The following is a 19431-nucleotide window of genomic DNA, read 5'->3' as shown; positions in this document are numbered from 1 at the left end:
AATTTCTTCAGGGAGAATGTCATCCTCTGTGACAAAAGGGGCCAAAGGGCTTGATAAGTATAGGTAAGACTTAAAATAAAACCTTACTTGAATAGTGAGCTCCTCTGCATCTGCTGGGATAGAGGAGACCATATCCAGGATGTAACGATTGCACCTAGGTTTGCAGGAGAACTGTTTATTGTGTTTTGCTCCTTTTCTGTCTTTTCCTTAAGCTCTGCAAGGTAGTTAGGTAGGTTTGCTTTTGCCTCAGGACTGTTGACCAAGGACTGGAACAGAAGATAACAGTACATCACATGCGTGCAATTTGCCTGCAGCTTGATCCTCCTTCATAATGGCTACCCCTATCCTAGTAAAATAAACAGAGCCAGGGTCATTCTAGACATGTGGATAGTGTTCAACTCTCTGACCCTCCAGAACAGGGTATCCTCACTGCCTGTTGAGAGTGGTCTCTCGTCTGTGCTAACTCGCAGACTGCTGCTGGAAATTTCAGGGGAGAAAATAGTTGGCCTGGGCCCAAACCATATGAGGGAGCAATCTAGCAAGTTAAGAAAACACGTAATTGAGTAGCTGCATCTCTGCCTGGGACATTGCTGTGCCTAATTTACTAAGATAAACATAGTAACTATTTGATGAAAGAAAGATAATTGTTCTCATCTAACCTCACTGAGAGAAGGGTGACTCTGGATGGTTTGTAGAAGTGAAGAGCACTATGGTAGGATACCTAGGCTGAAAACCGAGGCCCAGCACCTATCTGGGAAGTGTAGTGGCTGATGGGGCATGCTAAACAGAGCCTGGGTCTGAGGTTGGGCGGTGGCCCAGAGTTGTCCCTACTGCCTCGTTGTTAGCGTACTCTGTAGCATGCTTTGGGCTTGTGCCAACTAGTGTTCACCGAGGCAATGCCTGAGCATGGTTCAGGGAACACTCCAGGCCAGCGACTGCTCCTGCCGGATGCTATGAATAAGGTCACCTTGTCTGGGGGAGAGAGCGTTCGTGTGTGTGGGTATTAGCCATGCAGTGCCACATGCCCTCTGGGCCAGAGAAGAGGACCTAGCCTCTTTCACTGACTTGTGTAGATATAGCTAATCATTCTTTATATCTTTTAAAAGATAGTTTTAATTAAATATTTGATTTTTTAATGCTTCATATATTTTAGATTATCTTAAGCAAAAAAACACCCAACAAAAATTTTTGCTCGCTCCTATTCTCCCCCGCCCGGGCCCAACCTCTAGAAAACTCATAAATGTTACCTCGGCACTAGCCAGCAGGTTGCTTATTGGTACAGACAGGCAGTCATTCCTTTCAACCTTCCATGATTTGTTGGAGCACTTGTAAATTTTATTGCCTCGAGTAAAACCATCTGGATTATTTAACTCACAGCATGGCTTTATTAATATGGCCCCTTCTATTCCAGTGCCAAAGCTGTCAGAGCAGGAAACTCTCTTATCTGTATTGAGAAAAAGACACAGAGATAGAAAACTAAGAAGCAGGGAGATGAATAATTTACCCCCATCAAACCTGTGACCTCCTTAAGTTGAGAGGTCTTTAAATTAGTTAGGATTTCAGCTTGCCGTCTTCATTAATTATGACCTTTCAGGGTGTATATGTCTTGCATTCCCAATTTTGTGGAATCATGAAATTAAAAAGGAAATCGAATAAAGCCCCTTGTTTTTGAGTACTGAATCAAATCAACAAACCAATACCCAAAGTTTTAGGATTTGTCTGTTAGATTACAGGGTTAGATAGGGGTGGAGTGGGATTATATCGACCACTATGTGAACAGTAAGTCACACAAAGTTTATTCTGCTAAGGCACTCAGTGCTGCTGTAGCACAAATAGGAAATTCATTAAGACCTTGATAGTGAGGCCTCAACACCTTTTTGATGAACAGTGAGTCTTGCTAATTGGCTTTGATTGGGTTGGTCATATCAGTAAGTATCTGCTGATTAAAATAAATAAAGCGTCTGCATATTTATTGCCTAAGAGACTGAAATCTGGCCAGATACAGTGATTCAACAGTAGACACCACTACTGTGAAAAAAGCAAAATTTCTGCATTATGGGGATGTCCACACTTTAGAATTAAAAATCTCTTCCAGTTTAGAATAAGAAGCTGAAATATCCAAACTCCGGTCAGAACTAAACATCAAAACTGGACTTAGCAATGTGGAATTCTAATTACCCAGCATTTCCTGCAGAGCTGACTGGAAGCTGGGTCTGCCGAGGTCTCTGCAACACCTCATGAGGTTGCCATCCTTGTGTTTAAAGTGGATATGCTCTCCCACAGGCTGACCTCCTGAGCTAAATGACTTCTTCCTGGGGCTCCACAATCTTTTATCCTTGCTAAATTGTTTGTGCAAGCTGGGAGCTGCATGACCACATTTCAACACAGGAGACAAAACTTGGTGGTTTTGTCTTGGTTTCTTGGTGTCTTGGTGTCTGGCTGCACCAGAAGGAAGTAGGGACAGAAGATGACTGAACTATAACTGCTTGGGAACATACTGGGGCCACTGTGAAATACAGTGAAGACAAAACATCTTGTCTATTTATTTGTTTAAAATTACAGCGAAATTGATATTTTCCTCTGTATTTCAAAATTTCCCGTCAAAAAAGGAGACAAAAATTCTTGGCTAAAAAAACCTGCTCCTGTTAGGTGTCACCAGTGATAAATTTGTGGCATCTGATTTAACCAAGATACTGAGATTTCCTATTTAACAGCTTTAAATAGTAACTTTTTTCTTACCAGGTTTCAGGTGCAGTCTTATACTTTCACTGTCGACTTTCTGTCCAATGCGGTTAATAAACTTGCAATATGCCGTGAGCTCTTTCTCTTTGCTGCATTCTCTTTCTGTGTAATTGTACATGTAGCAAAACAAATTTCCTTTTTTCTTTTTCCCTGTATGGAAGGATTAAGATAGGTTAACACAGATCTGGGGTCAATCAGCTAGCAGACAGCGGAAAGCTTCTGCAAAACTTTCTTTTCTGTGGATCTTAGAGAAAAAAACTTCTTTTGTAGAAAAACTTCCTTTCTGTATGCTAATCTCTGTCTCTTACTCCCCACTTAATAAATCTTCTGGCAGCTGCTGCGTGATCAGTACCTTTTTCAATTACTTGTGTATGAGCAAATCCTGCCCAAACCCTCTTTTACTGGGCAGGAACCAAAATTTTCTTTAGAAACCGTTTTGGAGAATACTCTTCCTGCTTCTGCTTCTACCACAGGCATTTCATTTAGGCTAGGATACTTTTTTGCTGTTCTTATATGGTTCTTTTGAACTCAGGATCTGTACCACACTCCCATTGCTTTTCAGTATGCCTGTGCCTGAGGGTCCCTGACTGCAATCTCTTCCAACAAGATCTTGGTGTTTTTCTTAGCAACCGGAGGACCCCTCAGTCTCCATCTGCTTTACACTTCAGCCTGTTGTTTTTGCACTCCTGCATGTTTTCTGCGTTAGTTTAGGTGGCTTTTCTTTGCTTTTTTCCGATTAACTGTTTCGTTACCCACTTGAAAACTTCTGGTATATAAAAACATACCAGGGAAGCTGCAGAACTGCCCTAAATTTTAAGACATAGAAGCTTAGGCTTTTGTGCTGTTAAAGATATGTAACCTGTATTCTTGAAGAAAATAGAATAGTTCTTTGAATTGCATTCTTAACATGTTATTATACATTTTTCATGAATTAGTAGATCATCTTCTTAAGTAACGTTTCCTTGATACTCAGTTCAAAAAAGTGGCAGAGTTGCAGATAAAAGCAAATAAATGGAGTTCAGCAATTTAATCTGAATAATGATGAGGATGCTCACTTCTCACTGCCTGGCAAAGCAAACCAAACATTGAATTTACCTATTATGTATTTATCACTACAGCAGTGACCTCAGTTGCTCTTCTATTAATCTCAGCCATGCTCCCCAGGCATAGCAACCATCCTAAAAAAAGTCCATTACCCTTTTTTTGCACTCTCAGGAGTACTTGTGGGTTGTCATAATAGCAGTAAGTACGAATTGGTTACACAGACCTAACTGAAAACAAAAAAACCCAGGGACTGGGTTGTGACACATAGTGCAACTAGTGATTCTGCAAGTTTGTTGTTTCTTACCAACTTGATATTCATTTTGTTGAACCACCAATGTAACAATGTAGTCTTCCATGGTGTTAGCACTTATGCAGCACTCAAGGGCTTGTTGCACTTCGCACTGTATAGATGCTGCAATGGGGTCTATCAGGATGTTCTGCTTCAGAGGCAAGGAAATAACCTCGATTGTCACATTGGCAGAACTCTCCAAGTACTTCTGGGAGAATGTGCAGATGTAGGTGCCTGAAAGAAGTGACACAAAAACCATGTCTCAGTCAACAAAAGTGCTCCTCAGCTTTTGCATGGTCACGAGCTCTAATGCTGAACAAGTGCAGTGTTGTTGGCAGCATTGTGTCTTGCTGCCCTCCAGCAGTTATGATTTTAACTCTTTTTTTCATTTACTGTGGCCAGGCTTCACAGTGATTTGCAGGGCTAGGGATGCTGTAAATGATCTGGTACAGAGATTTCATTGCCGTTGTAGCCAATATAAACCAGGTTCACTCACCGCTCCAGTCCTGTGTAGCAGTCTTCACTGTGAGCACAGATGTGGCTGGAAATCTGCTATTTTTGATGCACGTATCACAGTCTACTGTTTTTGTTTTATTTCCAGACTGGATTTTCCAACTGATACTGTCATAATTGCTCACATCGCTTTCGCACGTTAGATTGAATGTATATCCCTCGGAAACTGATGAGTTTATGCTTGAAGATATTGTTACATGGGCTGAGACAACACAAGATAAATGTCATATTATTGAGAGTCACTTGTTATAATCATTTGTTTGCAATCATGCTACCTGACTCTTACCTGTCCGGAGGTACGTCACTCTGATGTTTTGACTGCGCCTGGCACCGTGTCCAGTCTGCAGCTCACATGTATATGTCGTCACTGTACCTGACTTCTCAGATGGGCATAGTGATTCACTGATGTTGAGCTTGTATTCAGTGCAGTTTTCACTGAAACTGGAGACTCCTAGAGAGAAATAAACATTCCTTGGGCTATGGATGTCCAAAAATACCTGGGCTCTGGAAATCACAAGCAATCACTCTAGCTAAGGAAAACCTTGTGGGTTTGTATGTAACATTTAACAGCATGGCACTTTTAACTCATCATTGCTGAAGTTCATTCACATCTTTTAATCTGGCAACACTCACAGTGGTTTTCCAAAAGCCTGAAGACAGCTCTCAGCACAGTGCTGGGCACCTACTGCCAAAACCAGTCTGAGAGCAACAACATTGCTTGGATACGTCAGGATAAGCCAAAATGAAGAGTATTCTGGTTCAGCCTAACCTCATTATCTGCGATATTTAGGATCAGTAAGATAAGTAAAACAGGAGTAAATACTGCAGATTTTAATGTCATCTTATTTTGAAATAAACATTCGGAGGTACTTGACAGTCATTCAACTTTAAATCTGAAGAGTGCTAGTTTAGCTATAAGGGGAAAACCCCACCAAAGCTGTCCCATGCTGCAGCAGAAAGTGTATCTGGCATGAGAGCAGAGTTCCTGGAGGAAAGCCTGGCCACAGGGAATCAAGGGCAAAACAGCTCATTACGGTAGGCCAGGATCACCCCTCTCTCTGCAAGCACTGCTGCACGCCGGTACCTGTCCTCTGTGGAAATGACTGTGCACATGAGCTTTGAAGGTTTTCTCTCATTTTGCTGTCCTGCTTTCTGCTGAATTTCATTTATAACAAACGGTTAACAACAAACAATTAATCCATATCCATAAAATATTAAGAGGACAATAGGCTGTTTATGACTATGGTTCATAGACATTTATGAGCGTTTCTATTGATGTTATTTTGTAACTCTTTGTAACACATTTACTTGTGCTTTATTAACTCTTTATATTCATATTATAAGTAAAGCCTTGTGGGATGCCACTGACTCAACTGGCATGTGAGGTATCACAGCTACACGTGGAGAGGGAAACTGTGCACTCAGTATTTAGCTAGCTGCAGCTGTTTCAAAGTGTAGCACCTGCCTCTCTTGGTTGCCAAATCTCGGTATGTGGTACCCAGAAGCTTTTCATACCCCAAGGGTGATTCTGGAGATAGTAATAGAGACTGACACACTCATCCTTGCTCTCAAAACAAGACAATGCAGAAATAAGCTTTTTGGAAAAAGTCAGTTCCATCCAGGATGGCACAGTTTTAAGCATCAATGTCTGCACAGTGCATGGAGATGTCCAGAATCCCACTGGCACCTGCACAACACATATGTAGTCTGTACCACGCTGTCCATCCAATGTCCTTCCCACACACACACACCTTTGGAGAATACCCTGTATTCATCCTAGGACTTGGCCTTTGGGGTAGCCAATTAGGAGGAAATCATTGAAGAACGAACAAATCTAGCAGGTGAAAGACAATCTTTTGTTAATCTTACCTGTAATATTGATTGCTCCATTTACTTTCCAGTCACCAGTAAGTGATGGTAAGTGTCTGTCAATACAACAGGACAGCAGAGGACTGTTTGTCTGCATTTCAGGACTGTTGCATGTAACATCAATGTCGTTTAAGTTTGGAGTGATGGATAGCGGAGAGACTGCTATTGTATTCGTGGCCTTATATATCACTGTGTGAAACCGATTGCTGTTTGTGAAAGTGCACCTGTAGGAACCTGTAAAGCATAGGCAATATCTTAGCACTGAGAGCACATTTTGCTGTTTTTTCCTCTACGTTTGGAGTTAGGGCCTGGGAGCTACTTCCACACCTAGTTTTCGCATCTCCCTGCTCTGCAGTGGCTCTACTACTTGCTAATCAAAACGTACCCTCAGGTCACCTGCAGTATGCTTTCTGCAGACTGATGCCAAATGTATCCAGATAAGGCAGCTTCAGTGTTGACGGGTACTTGAGAAGAGACCAGCGTGCTGGGACTGAAATACTTAAAATCTGGCTGAGTTGGTGTTTTTGGGATCTGTGTGTTGCCCATAGTCCATGTGTCATGGTAAGAATGTAGACTGTGCAAAAGCTTCCTACACAGAATGGGTGAGAAATAGGTGCCCAGGGTGGACTCCACAAGAGCTGGCACTCTGAGTGCAGGCACGTACGCTGCTCAGAAGGTATTGCCAAAGACAGCAGAGTATTTATCAGCCACTTTCTCAGGCACTTGTCCCCTGGATGCAGCCAGGCTTCCTTTTGAAATTGGCAATCAATCAGAGCTCCAAACTTCCTTCATACTTTAGGTATGTGGGTTCCCCTTCCCCATTGGGATAGCCAAGTGAGTAGGCCACTTACATAGGAGTGGAGACACCAAGGTTCAGGGCATCCTTAGACCAAAGAAGTTTGGACCCATGACTCCTACCTCGGGTATGCATGCCCAAATACCTGGTCACAGGCTACCCTTTTTGAAGTTGAATGTAAAATTCATGGTCCAAAGAGAAGAACTGAGTGGGAGCTTGAGTCAAAGCTCTGATAATACATGATAATTTCCCTGATAACTCCTCCCAGCAAAATGCCACCAATTTACCTGTTTCTGATTTTCAAAAAGCCCTAAACATGAACACATGAAAAACTGTAACTCCAAGCTCTGATTAGTTAGGTTATGCTGGCAAAGGGGGCAAGGGCCATCAAGGGCAAATTCAACCACAGCCTGAAGTTACCACACCAAAAGGCCTCATAGTCATGTAGTCACCGCTGTCTCCTGTGGTATGGCAGTGAAGCCTGGCACTGAGAATACCCAGGCCTGTATAGTCACTTCAGTCAGTTCACATCTTACTGGCAATGCCAGTCAGTATGTAGTTCATTAAAGAAAAAAAAACCACCAGAAAATTATGAGGGACAGTGTATTTTTCACATTTACTCTAGGAAAATGCAGTCACTGCATTCCTCTTTGTTTTTTATAGAACTAGCTACACTAGAGATATACATCTGCTGTTTTAATGACAGGAAATCATACCAGAATCCTTCATTGTAACGTTGATAATTCTAAGAATTGACCTCGAGGTTCTCCTTGAAAGTTTTCTCTCCATCGAATACCGCAAGCTGGTTGAGATGATCTGATCGAAGTGATACCAGGTCACATTCTGAGATGCTGAATTTATCTCACAGATCAGTCTTACTGTATCCCCTTCAAAAATGTCTACAGGACTCACAGTGAAGTTTGTCTGGTCTGGGAAGACAAAAAGAGCAACATTCTGCATTACTGTCATTTCAGGTCACGTCTATATGGTGTCTTTCATCTCGTGGGAATCCTAGGTGCTTCACAACTAATATGCACTCAGCATCAGTTGCAGGGCACTACCTCTGATATAAGCTATGCAATTTTCCTGCAACATATTCTTCTACTATCTTTGTCAGCCAAAGATCCCAGAAGGTTTTATGCAGAAAGCCAGCAATATTATCACCACCACTACTTTCTAAGTAGATAAACTGGGAGGAGAAGCAACCAGGTTAAAGTAATCCTCTGAGACAGACAGTCCAGTGCTCAGTGCACTGAGAATACAGCACCTCTGGGGCACTTGATCAGGCAACTGAATTGTAACACACTGTCTAGCAGCAGCATGGAAAATGTGCCAAGGAAGCCAGAGGGAACCTGTTCTCATGTAAACTGCAAGAGGTTTTTTGTTTTGTTTGAAGAAATGGGAAGTGCTGGCAGCCTGATATGCTAAGAGCTGTCTCAGTTCTGGAGGTGAACTCAGGGGTTTTCAATCTCTCTCCCATGGAGAGACTGCATCAGGGTTCAGTGGAGCAGCTGGAAGGATTTGGTTTTCCGTGGGAGGTACTGTGTGCATGGCGATCTCATGTAAGCCCTAAGCCTTGGTGGCACAGGATGAAACGAAACAGCCAGAGAAATAAATGGTTTTTGAAGGTCCAGTAGCAAATAATCAAGAGTATAAGACAGCTACATGGTTGAGGCTAGAAATCCTAAAGTAAAAGTTGAAGGAAAATACTGAGAGCGTTTTAAACTTACTGGTTATTTCTGTTGTGAAGGTAGCTTGGTTTAGCTGGTACAGTGCATCTAGAAATTGTGGTACAAATTTGTGGGAATTTGCTATCTGATCGAAGCTTGCTGCTCCTGCTTTTACTTCGTAGTTCACAAAAACACTTCCAGGCCTAAACAGATACAAGAATGAGAGAAGCACCAGAATTAAATATCCTTGCATATTAATGGTTTTCTATGTTGTGGTGACCCATCTTGCATGGCTAGGAAGGCTTCACAGGGCTCACCTGTGAAGGCTCCTGTTGTGACTCAAAGACTTGCTCTGGTATACAAGAAGGTTGTGCTACAGCTCTTCCCAAAGTAAGAACATCTTTATGTGGCATGTCCTTCGTCTGCTGTCTATTTCTAGTAAAATTCCCTTAGAAAACCTAAAATGCAGCTGCATTTAAATATGTGTGGACTTAAGTAATGTCTCTTTTATCCAGATCCAATGTTATATCCAGAGTCAATGTACTAATTCATCTTTCTGATGACCTGGGAGATGATGTTAGGTTTATTCACATCCTTTTCCCCTTTTGGATGGAATTCAGTCTTTGCCACAAAAGGCTTTGATCCAGATGGAGAATGATTATGTTTCTTGGGCTTTTGCACAGTAGTGAATTTTACCTGCAATCCTATTTCCATGCTAATAGTTGGGCTTTCCTTTGCAGCTATTATACTGTTATTCAGTATGCATATACTGGGCATGGGTTCTAGCCAGAGTGAATATAGTCTTTGCTGACCGGTGTCTCCTTGAGACTGGACAGAAAGATTTGTGTCTTCCAGGAAAAAATGAAATTGTTTACTTACCTGAAACCAGTTACCGTTGCCGATACAAAGCCTGGTAAACATCTGTAGCTAGCATTAAACTGTAAACAAAGACATATTACATGACATAAGTCCTCTGTATATTACTCTAGCGTGCTTAAAATAGGAAATTCTCCATTCAACATTGATGTAAGGGCATGTAGCATATCTGATAGAATAGACCTGGTGCTCTCCCCACTGTCACTGGAATAAATTTGTGTTGATGGTTTCATTCTATGGGTGCTCATGTGGATGTAAACTGGGATCAATAATGTGATTTTTTGTCATGCTTTTGATGCAAAAGATTCCTAAATACTTTCCTGTTAGCCAGCATATTAAAATGAATGGGAATACTGTCATTGCCTTTCAGTGGAGGTCAGTTTTGGCCCACTTTGTAGCTACCACTGCTACATACTTCACAGCTCCCCACAGAGATAGTAGCAGTTCACCCTATTTCCCAGACACTTAGGGTAAGTACCATATTTCTTAGAGGACCTTCTACCTTCAGAGATGGAAAACAAAAGTAATTACCGCTTTTTCAAGGTCAGCTTTGTATTTTTTGTATAATTCAGAAGAAGAATCCCTGAGATCATCCCAAAAGTCTGTGTCGAGTCTGACTGACATATTGATTACAATGGGCTCTCCCATACCACATGAGTCTGTAAGGAAAAACGTAAAAAGAAATGTAAAAATAATCAAAAGCCATGCTTACAAAGTGATTTCTTAGCTTTTTCTTCTAACTTAATCATAGAATCTTAGAATCATAGAATGGTTTGGGTTGGAAGGGACCTTTAAAGATCATCTAGTCCAACCTCCTTGCCACAGGCAGGGACATCCAACGTGACCTTGAACACTTCCAACGATGGCGCATCCACAACTTCTCTGGACAACCTGTTCCAGTGTCTCACCACCCTCATCATAAAGAATTTCTTCCTTATGTCCAATCTAAATCTACCCTCTTTCAGTGAAAAACTGTTGCGCCTTGTCCTGTCGCTGCAGGCCCTGGTAAAAAGCCTCTCTCTCTCTTTCTTATAAGCTCCCTTTAAGTATTGAAAGGCTGCAATAAGGTTTCCCCAGAGCCTTCTCTTCTCCAGGCTGAACAACTCCAACTGTCTCAGTCTTTTCTCATGAGAGGTGTTCCAGCCCTCTTGACCATTTTTGTGGCCCTCCTCTGGACCGCTCTAACAGGTCCATGTCTGTCTTGTGCTGGGGACCCAGAGCTGAACGCAATACTCCAGGGGGGTCCCACAAGAGTGGAGAAGAGCGGGAGAATCACCTCCCTCAACCTGCTGGCCCTGCTTCTTGTTCTGCAGCCCAGGATACGATTGGCTTTCTTGGCTGCAAGCGCACATTGCTGGCTCATGTCCAATTTTTCATTCACCAGTACCCCCAAGTTCTTCTCCACAGGGCTGCTCTCAATCCATTCATCGCCCAGTCTGTATTGATACTGGAGATTGCCCCAACCCAGGTGCGGGACCTTGCACTTGGCCTTGTTGAACTTCATGAGATTAACACAGGCCCTCTCCTCGAGCAGTCAAGATCCCTCTGGATGGCATCCCTTCCCTCTAGCAAATCAACTGCACCACTCAACTTGGTGTCATATGCAAACTTGCTGAGGGTGCACTCAATCCCACTATGTCATTAATGAAGATATTAAATAGTATGGTTCCTTGAGGACACCACTCGTTACTGGCTTCCACTTGGACGTTGGGCCATTGACTATAACTCTTTGGACGTGGCCATCCAACCGGTTCTTTATCCATCTAACAGTTCATCTGTCAAACTCATATCTCTCCAATTTAGCAGCAAGAATGATGTAGGGGACTGTATCAAAGGCCTTACAAAATTCTAGGCAGATGACATCTGTAGCTCTTCCCTTGTCCACTGATGCAGTCACTCCATCGTATAAGACCACTAGATTAATCAGGTGCAATTTGCCCTTGGTGAAGTCATCCTAATCCTAAATCAAAATCTTACAACTTGTCAAGATTCATCTGTATGATAGGAAAGTTGGGATTCTCCTATCTTTCTGTATCTAATTTAGATGCCTGGCATCTGCTAGATATCTAGACTCCCTCTCCATTTGATGCAAAGCTGTAGACACCTTCAGAAGGTGATACATTCAGAAGGTGATAGGCAGCTTTCCTACAATGGTTGAATTGCTACGCTGTTCCTGTTATAGAGAGTTTGGATGAGTAACTTTGACCAGATACTTAACTTTTACTTAGTGGAAGTTACACAGGATAATCTCCACCTACGTTTCACTGAAATTAATGGAAAAATCCTCAATGACTTTGGGAGGGTAATATTCTCGTGAAGACCCATCAATGGGCACAAAAGAATATAAAATGCTTAGAGATATACTGGAATTTTCTAAGTTAGGTCCATTTAAGGACATGTCCATACCACGCAGTGGAGGAGCATTGTACCCAGGGCCTTGGACTTCTAAGGGGTGTGGGAATTCCACATGGAAGAGATACTAGCTCTACTTCTGGAAATAGTATAGCAGTATTGATGTGGGACTGCCCTGTGATAGAAGCATTGCCTCTAAGTAGAGTTGATTAGAACGGGCATGCTGACAGCACTAGACTGCTTCCAGCTCTAGGGCTGCCTCTGAGTATCTCTGCATGCTGCTCCATCACAAATCAGAGGTAGACCCTCGTGGAGGTTTGTCTTGGATTGCAGAGACAACGGGTAGTCCTCCACCCCAGTGCTGCCAAGCCTAAGTGTCCAGTCATTAGTCAGGTTCCTAAAAAGTCATGGGCACCTTGTCACAAGAGTCATGAAATAAAACCAAAGATTCACGCTGGGATTTTTTGTTCCTTCTCTTCTCTTGAGCACTATGGCACACTTTGGTCACTTTTGTAAGTTCCTCTTTTGAAAATCTAATGAGATGAAACTTTCTTTGCTTAGTGGAAGCTGAAAGTCCCAAAGAGGCATGGGAGTGATTCCAGGAGCTGGGGCTCCAGCATGGCACTAAATATCTCCAAGTACTTGGGTCAAGGTGGACGCACATCACAAAGAGAAGAGCTGTAGAGCTTCTCTACAGGCTTTCCACATTCGTAGGCAATGTGGTAGCCAGCTCAGTCCTGACGTGCTGCCTTATCACACCTTTAACACTATCCCGTCTTCTAACCGGTATATGAGTTGTACAACGATGAAGTTCAGCACTGTTTCTCCTTACCTTCGGTCTGAGGCTCACAGTAAGGCCCGTAGAAAGGCATTTCCTTCATGTAGCCGCAGGGCAGGTCGGGTGCTAGGCTGACAGAAGGGCAGGTTATCAAGTCACTGCACACAGCACTTGGCCAGGCATATCCATTTTCACAAGAACAACAGCTATTGTTCTCACCACTGGGCAGACAGACTAGCATCACAAAGACAGAGAAATACGATGAGAATGGTAAACGGGGCATAATATATTGCTTATTTATCCTGCTGTATCTTTATACCAGTGATCTCAGCTAAATGTTGCCCATCTTGTGAGTTCACTTGAATGATGCAAGCATGATGATCTGATGCCTTACAAATCTTACTATACACTGTATACAAATGTATACTATACACTAATAATAAATGACTAGCCATAAATGGGAACCGGACTGGTACAGGGATAAGTCTGATCAGTTACTTTTAAGTAATTGAATGGAGATGTGAAGCCTGATCCTAAAAATTTACCTCGCATATTGGCCAGCGTCCTATGATAGTTTTCAGATTGGATATTTCTGTATTGCCTGGGCTGAAAGCAAATGTATAGGCTTTTAAAGATTGTAAGAGCATGTAATGGTCATTCAAAGTCCCACTGGCTAGCGAGGTGCTGTGTCATTCTGACTGTATCCTGACAGACGCTGCGTGAGAGAAGGTAACGTTATCACAAAGCGCCTTAAAGACATATATTCTCTCTAATAAAAAAAAAAAAAAGAAACAAAACACTTCACTGTAAGTTTTTCTGCTCTTAAAGTGCCATTGGCAAAGTAAGATATTAACAAAGTGATTTTCACACATTGCGTGTGACCCTGAAGGCCTTTAAAAGATCCGCTTACATGTTATTTTGAGAACTGATGAACACTTCTTTTCACTGCTTTATGGGCCAGCGATAAGAAGGTACCAAATCTCCTCCTCTACTGTTTTAAATGCTTGGTGTGTTTGTATACCCTCTGCTGTATTAGTTACTTGGATGTGATGTTGCACAACCACAACTCATGTAATAAAACCTGTCTGATGTCTTGCCCTGTAAGAATACGTTTAGTGAGTTATATCAGGAAAAGACTGCGTCTCATACAGCCTGTCTCTGTCAGGGTCAGAGTACAGCCTCTTACAGCGATTTACGTTCCAAATGCAAGTGGAGGGAAGTAAACAGTCTGATAACTGCTGTCGCAGCTTCCTGAAACTTGAAAGTAAGTCAGACTGCTTGTTAGTCAAACTGGAGCAAAATCCTTTGGCTCCGGCTTCCTCTGGCTTTGTCCCTTCCTTAGGAAAAGAAAAGCATTCAGGGCTATTCCTAATGCCAACATTATGTAAAGAGGAGTGGTGGGATGCAGATAACAAAGCATGCTGTTGTGTGCTAGAGCTTCAGTCTTGTTGGGTCTTTCAGTAGGCAGCAGAGACAGTTCACTTTTGCTGATTTCGAAGTGTGATGGATGGTAAAACTGGGAGAGATCAAATACTGGCAAAAAAGCACGTCACCCAGAATATAAAAATAAATAACCAACCCACCTGTTGTAATGTTGATGTTTGAAACTGTCATTTCTACATTTGAAATATTTGTTGAAACTGAAAGATTAAGGTTTTTGAAATACTCTTTGACTGGCTCCAGAAAAGATGAATCCATAAGGCTTACTTCAATGTCAACGGTGTAATCCAGAGGGGGAAGGTCAAAAATAAGCACTGAAAGAGAAATAGCATAAGACTGCAAAGCTGTGTGTGAGGGTAAATCATAAATTGATGGCTTCCGTTTCGGCACTTGGGCTCTGTTGCTATTTAGTGGTAGCTTAATGTGGCATGCTGCTTAGGAAATCTTCTTGATTCCTTCTTAGCAGATATGCTGCACATGTTTTATCTGCTGCTTGTCTGACAAAAGCCAGATTTCTTTGGCCTCAGAGCAATAGGAAGCTGATATAAATGGCGTAATATATACAGAGAAAAGCTGTCTCATCCTTTCTCTCCTTTGACTCAGCAAGTGGATGGGTTGTCAACCATAGACTGAAGCCATACAGGATTATCTTGTGACCCCTGTCCTGCTAAGAGGCTCGGAGGTTTTTCTACACCATGTATTTCATCTTGCATAGAAGCTGTGCTCATATGTCAGTCTCTGACCAGACAAAAGTTTCCACCTCTTTTGTTTGTGCCTTTACTACTGTACTGGTTTTGGCTGGGGTAGAGTTAAATTTCTTCATAGTAGCTTGTATGCGGATATGTTTTGGATTTGTGATGAAAACAGTCTTGATAACACAACATTTTAGTTATTGCTGAACAGTGCTTACAGAGCATCAAGGCCTTCTCTTTTTCCTGCTCTGTCCTCCCAGCAAGTAGGATGGGATGGGGGTGCACAAGAAGCTGGAAGGGGACACAGCTGGGATAGCTGATCCCAACTGACCAATATGATTTCACACACCATATGACCTGGAGTGTGACGTCCACACCATATGACATCACGCTCAGCAATAAAAGCTGGGGGAAGAAGAAGGAAGGGGGGAACATTTGGAGGGATGGCGTTTGTCTTCCCAAGTAACCATTACGCATGGTGGAGCCCTGCTTTCCTGGAGATGGCTGAACACCTGCCTGCCGCTGGGAAGTGGTGAATGAATTCCTTATTTTGGTTTACCGATTAAACTGTCTTTATCTCAACCCATGAGTTTTCTCACTTTTACCCTTCTGATTCTGTCCCCCATTCCACTGGGGGAGAGTAAGCAAGCAGCTGGGTGGTTCTTAGCTGCCAGCTGGGGTTAAACCACAACAACTACTCCCCCCTGATGATCGCAGTTCAGTACCTCAAGAGATGCTGTCCCCAATAGTGATTTTACCCTTGGCTTACTAGAAACCTGCTCTGTTACCATACATTTGTGTACGTACTGTTTTGCTTCTGCCTTTGCATCTCTGACTGGAAGCTTTCCTCTCCTAGTGCACTGTCGATCTGTGGAAAAAAGAAAGTGAAGCTCTGTGAAAAAACAAAGTGAAGCTTTAGCTGCTGTTGTTGGCATGAAAGAATTAGTGAAGAAAATACTGGCATAGATAATTTTTTTCCCTCCACCAATCTTTGCTCCTCCCTGCCCACCTTTGCCTCTTTAAACAGAATATTTATATCTTCCAAGCAGGGAAATGTTAAACACCAGCTGAGGGATGTACTGAGTTTGCAGGTGTCTCTTTGCATATCTCTGCATGGTAGTTGTCTCAGCTTAGCAGAAATTCTGTGTCTGAGCTGCACACTGGCTATAGGGCTGATGCAGTGCTATCAGTCTTGGGCCAGCCTTGCAAACTGCTTGGGAGACCTGGCCACTCAGCCTTTGAATCCAGAAAATGGACTCATATTATCCTTTGCTTTCCTCTTTGCTCTGAGCTTCCAGTTCTGCAGCAGCAAAACCAGCCTGAGTAGGAGTAGAAAGGGGATCGAAATATCTTGGCTCTGGCTCAGGTGTCAGGTCAGCTATTTTGTGGGCCATCAGTAGCACACAGTTGACCAGGGCAGTGGTGGCACAATTTCAGTGTGACTGGGTTCACGCAGGGTGCAGCCAAGCAAGATTCAGACCATCTTATTTTTTTAATCATGCCCTAAAAATACATTGGCACCACAGTTAGCAAGAAAGGCTAAAGAACAAGCAAAGGCACAGGCAGGAAATTTGCAGCTTTGCCAGTTTCTTGAGTCCTACTGAAATCTTTATTTACAGAAAGGGTGAATAGCTTGGCAACTCTTCAGTCATCTCTTTACATAAAGGAACCATCTGGTGTGTGATTAGAGCTGGGCTTCATATCGCAGCTGTGCTGGCAGTGAAGATCCCAAGGTGCATTGGCATTTTTGCACTGCTCCAGGTACTACCTTTCACCTTCGAGGTTAGCTGCAAAAGTTACGGAAAGCCCACTGTGATCCACTTCTTCCCCCAGGTTTGGTCTCAGTGGTTTCCTTGTTTAATTATCCTCCCAAACAACTACAGGGTATTGCTATGTCGTTAAATGCTTCACATATTTGACACCATTAAGTGATGACTCATTTGCAGGATCAACCACGGATCAACGATGCTAAAAAATAAAGTGTTACTCTTTTCATGAAAATGCCTAAAAGTGCTGAGCTGGAGACAGTTTGAAAAAACCAAAGCAAACAAGATACTTGGTCACTATTAGACATCTGCCGAAGGGCAGGCGGGGCTGCTGGAACTAGCTGTATCTTGGTTTGCCAAGACAGGGGATGGTGGCAGAAACAGCTTAAGGAGTTCCCACCTTCCTCTTCACCTCTCCTTGCCTTTTTTCAACCTGCTCAAAAAAGCATGTTTTGTTCTGGTCAGTCCACCAGAACTAAGGTCCCTGTGGTGCTAGGGGCTGAATATAGATGTTAGAATCTGTTTTGGCTTGATAGGGTTCATAATGTAGAAGAAAAAGAAGTATTTTCTGGTCTAATAATAATTGTGATAGACCAAGAGCTGGTAGATTTGTAGACTAGTTTTCTTTACTAGACTATATTAATTTCCATTTGGTCAGTCCCTTTGTTTTTCTGTTCCTCTTTTGTCATTTCTAGTTAGGGACTATTTGTGCAGAAACTGTCTGTTACCAAACCCACATACAGGATGAAGCACAAAACAGGTTTCCATAATTTGCACTATTGAGGAAGCAAAGGAGGTATGTGAGAATTATTGGAAAAGTGAGAAACTGAAGTAAAGTCTGAATCCAAGTGCAGCATCTAAACACAAGTCACTCAGGAGTGGCATTTTGGTCATGTGTATTCATGTCCTACTGTCAAGACAGTGGTGAGACTCCTGTCACCTACCTGTAAGCACCTCCATGCCTGAGCTAGTTTTGGTGACTTATTTGGTTTCTCTCTCTCATAGGATGGGTGAATCCCATCCAGGAACAGTGCCCGTGTAACTGTTACCTAGGCTTAGCTCCAGGGACAGCAACTTAAATCCCTTGCAGACTAACACAAGTGAGAATCCAGAACTTTTGCTCAGTTCTTTCTGGAGAGGCTTTAAGATTGGGAAGCAAGAAGAGCCCAGTTCCTGGATTTCTCCATCTCTTTTACACACTGAGGAGACTCTGGCTTCAGTTTCCCCACCTGATCTTATACTGACTTCCTCTAAGGTTTTGTGGATGTAAAGGAGAGCTATAGCAGCTGGATGCTACAAGCAGAGACCAAACGAGAACCAATGGGGCTGGGAAAGGATACTCACTACATATTGAACGAATGGATGAAAGTTTGAGTCCTGTGATGTCTGGCAACTTGCTGTGACCAGTAGAAATAGGCAGTGGAGACCTGCAGTAAGCGGGGACGGCATTTTGTCCAGTAACTTTGCTGTACAGCCTGAAAAGAAAATGAAGCAAAAGAACTAGGGAATTTTCAGCTGACTCACACAGTAGGAAATACCAGCACACTCTACAAAAACAGTATGTTCAGACTTTTTCAGCACACTCTGCCTGTTCATTCCATCCAAGACAGAGCACGGAACAAGATCTGTAATTATTCATCTGCCACTGTCACCAGACTGTTTCCCTCATATCTCCTTTTTTTCACGTCAGTTGTACCTACTCAAAACAGAGGGAGAAAGAAATCGCTTGGAGAAAGCAGAGTCCTAAGTAGATTCCTAACGGACAAATGAGCTGCTAGAAATTCATCTGCCATGAGAAGAGTTGACTTTGGATCTTCAAATATTCCTCACAGTGGTACTTGGCAAACACACAGGCAGAACATGAGGGAATAGTTAGAAATGTTGCTGTAAGTGAGGGCCTGTCCTGTTGCAGCAGGGAGAGCTCTGCTGCTGGCCATGTTCCACTCTGGAGAGGGCTGTAGTGACATCATGGGCTCAGCTAGAGACTTCTGTATGTTTGTTACCCCTTGGCTAACAAGGGAAACAATGAAGACCAATATCTCCTGGAAAAAATCCGTGTAATTTTGAATTTTCAGTATGCATCTCCATTAATTGCACTGAAGTTAACAAGTAAATAACCTAGAACCCAAGAATACTGACACACTAGAATATTATGTGGTGCCTGAAATCAAAACCCAGAAAAAACAACCTTTTCCAACTCATTAATACCTAAGCTAATTCACTCATGCGGTAGATCGGATGATGAAACATAAAGGGAGAGGCAAAACAGGTATGGACACTTATGACAGGTGCTACCACATTTATGCAACCAGAGGAAGAGAAAGGGAGCTGAAAAATACGTAAAAATATGTATCTTGCTATGAATACGCACTTTCTGATTATTCCTAACAAAGCACTTTCCTAGCTCTGGAATGAAAAGCTAGTAGAGAGCTACAGGAAAAGGCAGAACCCAAGCAGATTGTGAAAATCATTTTAAGAAAGGTCACTGAGAAAAGACTCTTAAGAATAGTACTGAACAGTACCTGAGTGGACAACATCAGCTTGATTAAAATCATGAGCTTTTGTAAAATTATGATCTTTTTGTATTGAAAAGGCTGTTCATAC

At 42.5% G+C, this 19431-nt stretch overlaps 1 protein-coding gene across 1 annotated transcript in view; it reads right to left on the bottom strand.

The window, feature by feature from the left end:
- ADGRF5 (adhesion G protein-coupled receptor F5) overlaps positions 1-18291 on the bottom strand; it is a 29465-nt gene extending 11174 nt beyond the window's left edge. The window contains 16 exon segments of the mRNA XM_050894095.1: positions 88-140; positions 143-266; positions 1248-1444; positions 2740-2892; positions 4091-4309; positions 4572-4790; positions 4875-5039; positions 6458-6691; positions 7970-8182; positions 8984-9126; positions 9803-9861; positions 10331-10458; positions 12984-13163; positions 14513-14683; positions 15869-15929; positions 18172-18291. Coding sequence (XP_050750052.1) covers positions 88-140; positions 143-266; positions 1248-1444; positions 2740-2892; positions 4091-4309; positions 4572-4790; positions 4875-5039; positions 6458-6691; positions 7970-8182; positions 8984-9126; positions 9803-9861; positions 10331-10458; positions 12984-13163; positions 14513-14683; positions 15869-15929; positions 18172-18276 — 2424 coding nt within the window. The 5' untranslated portion in view covers positions 18277-18291.
- Between the last annotated feature and the right edge of the window lie 1140 nt (positions 18292-19431).

Source organism: Gymnogyps californianus, chromosome 3, assembly GCF_018139145.2.
Source record: "Gymnogyps californianus isolate 813 chromosome 3, ASM1813914v2, whole genome shotgun sequence".
In the NCBI taxonomy this organism is placed as follows: Eukaryota; Metazoa; Chordata; class Aves; order Accipitriformes; family Cathartidae; genus Gymnogyps; species Gymnogyps californianus.
This window is presented reverse-complemented; position numbering and strand designations above follow the sequence as displayed.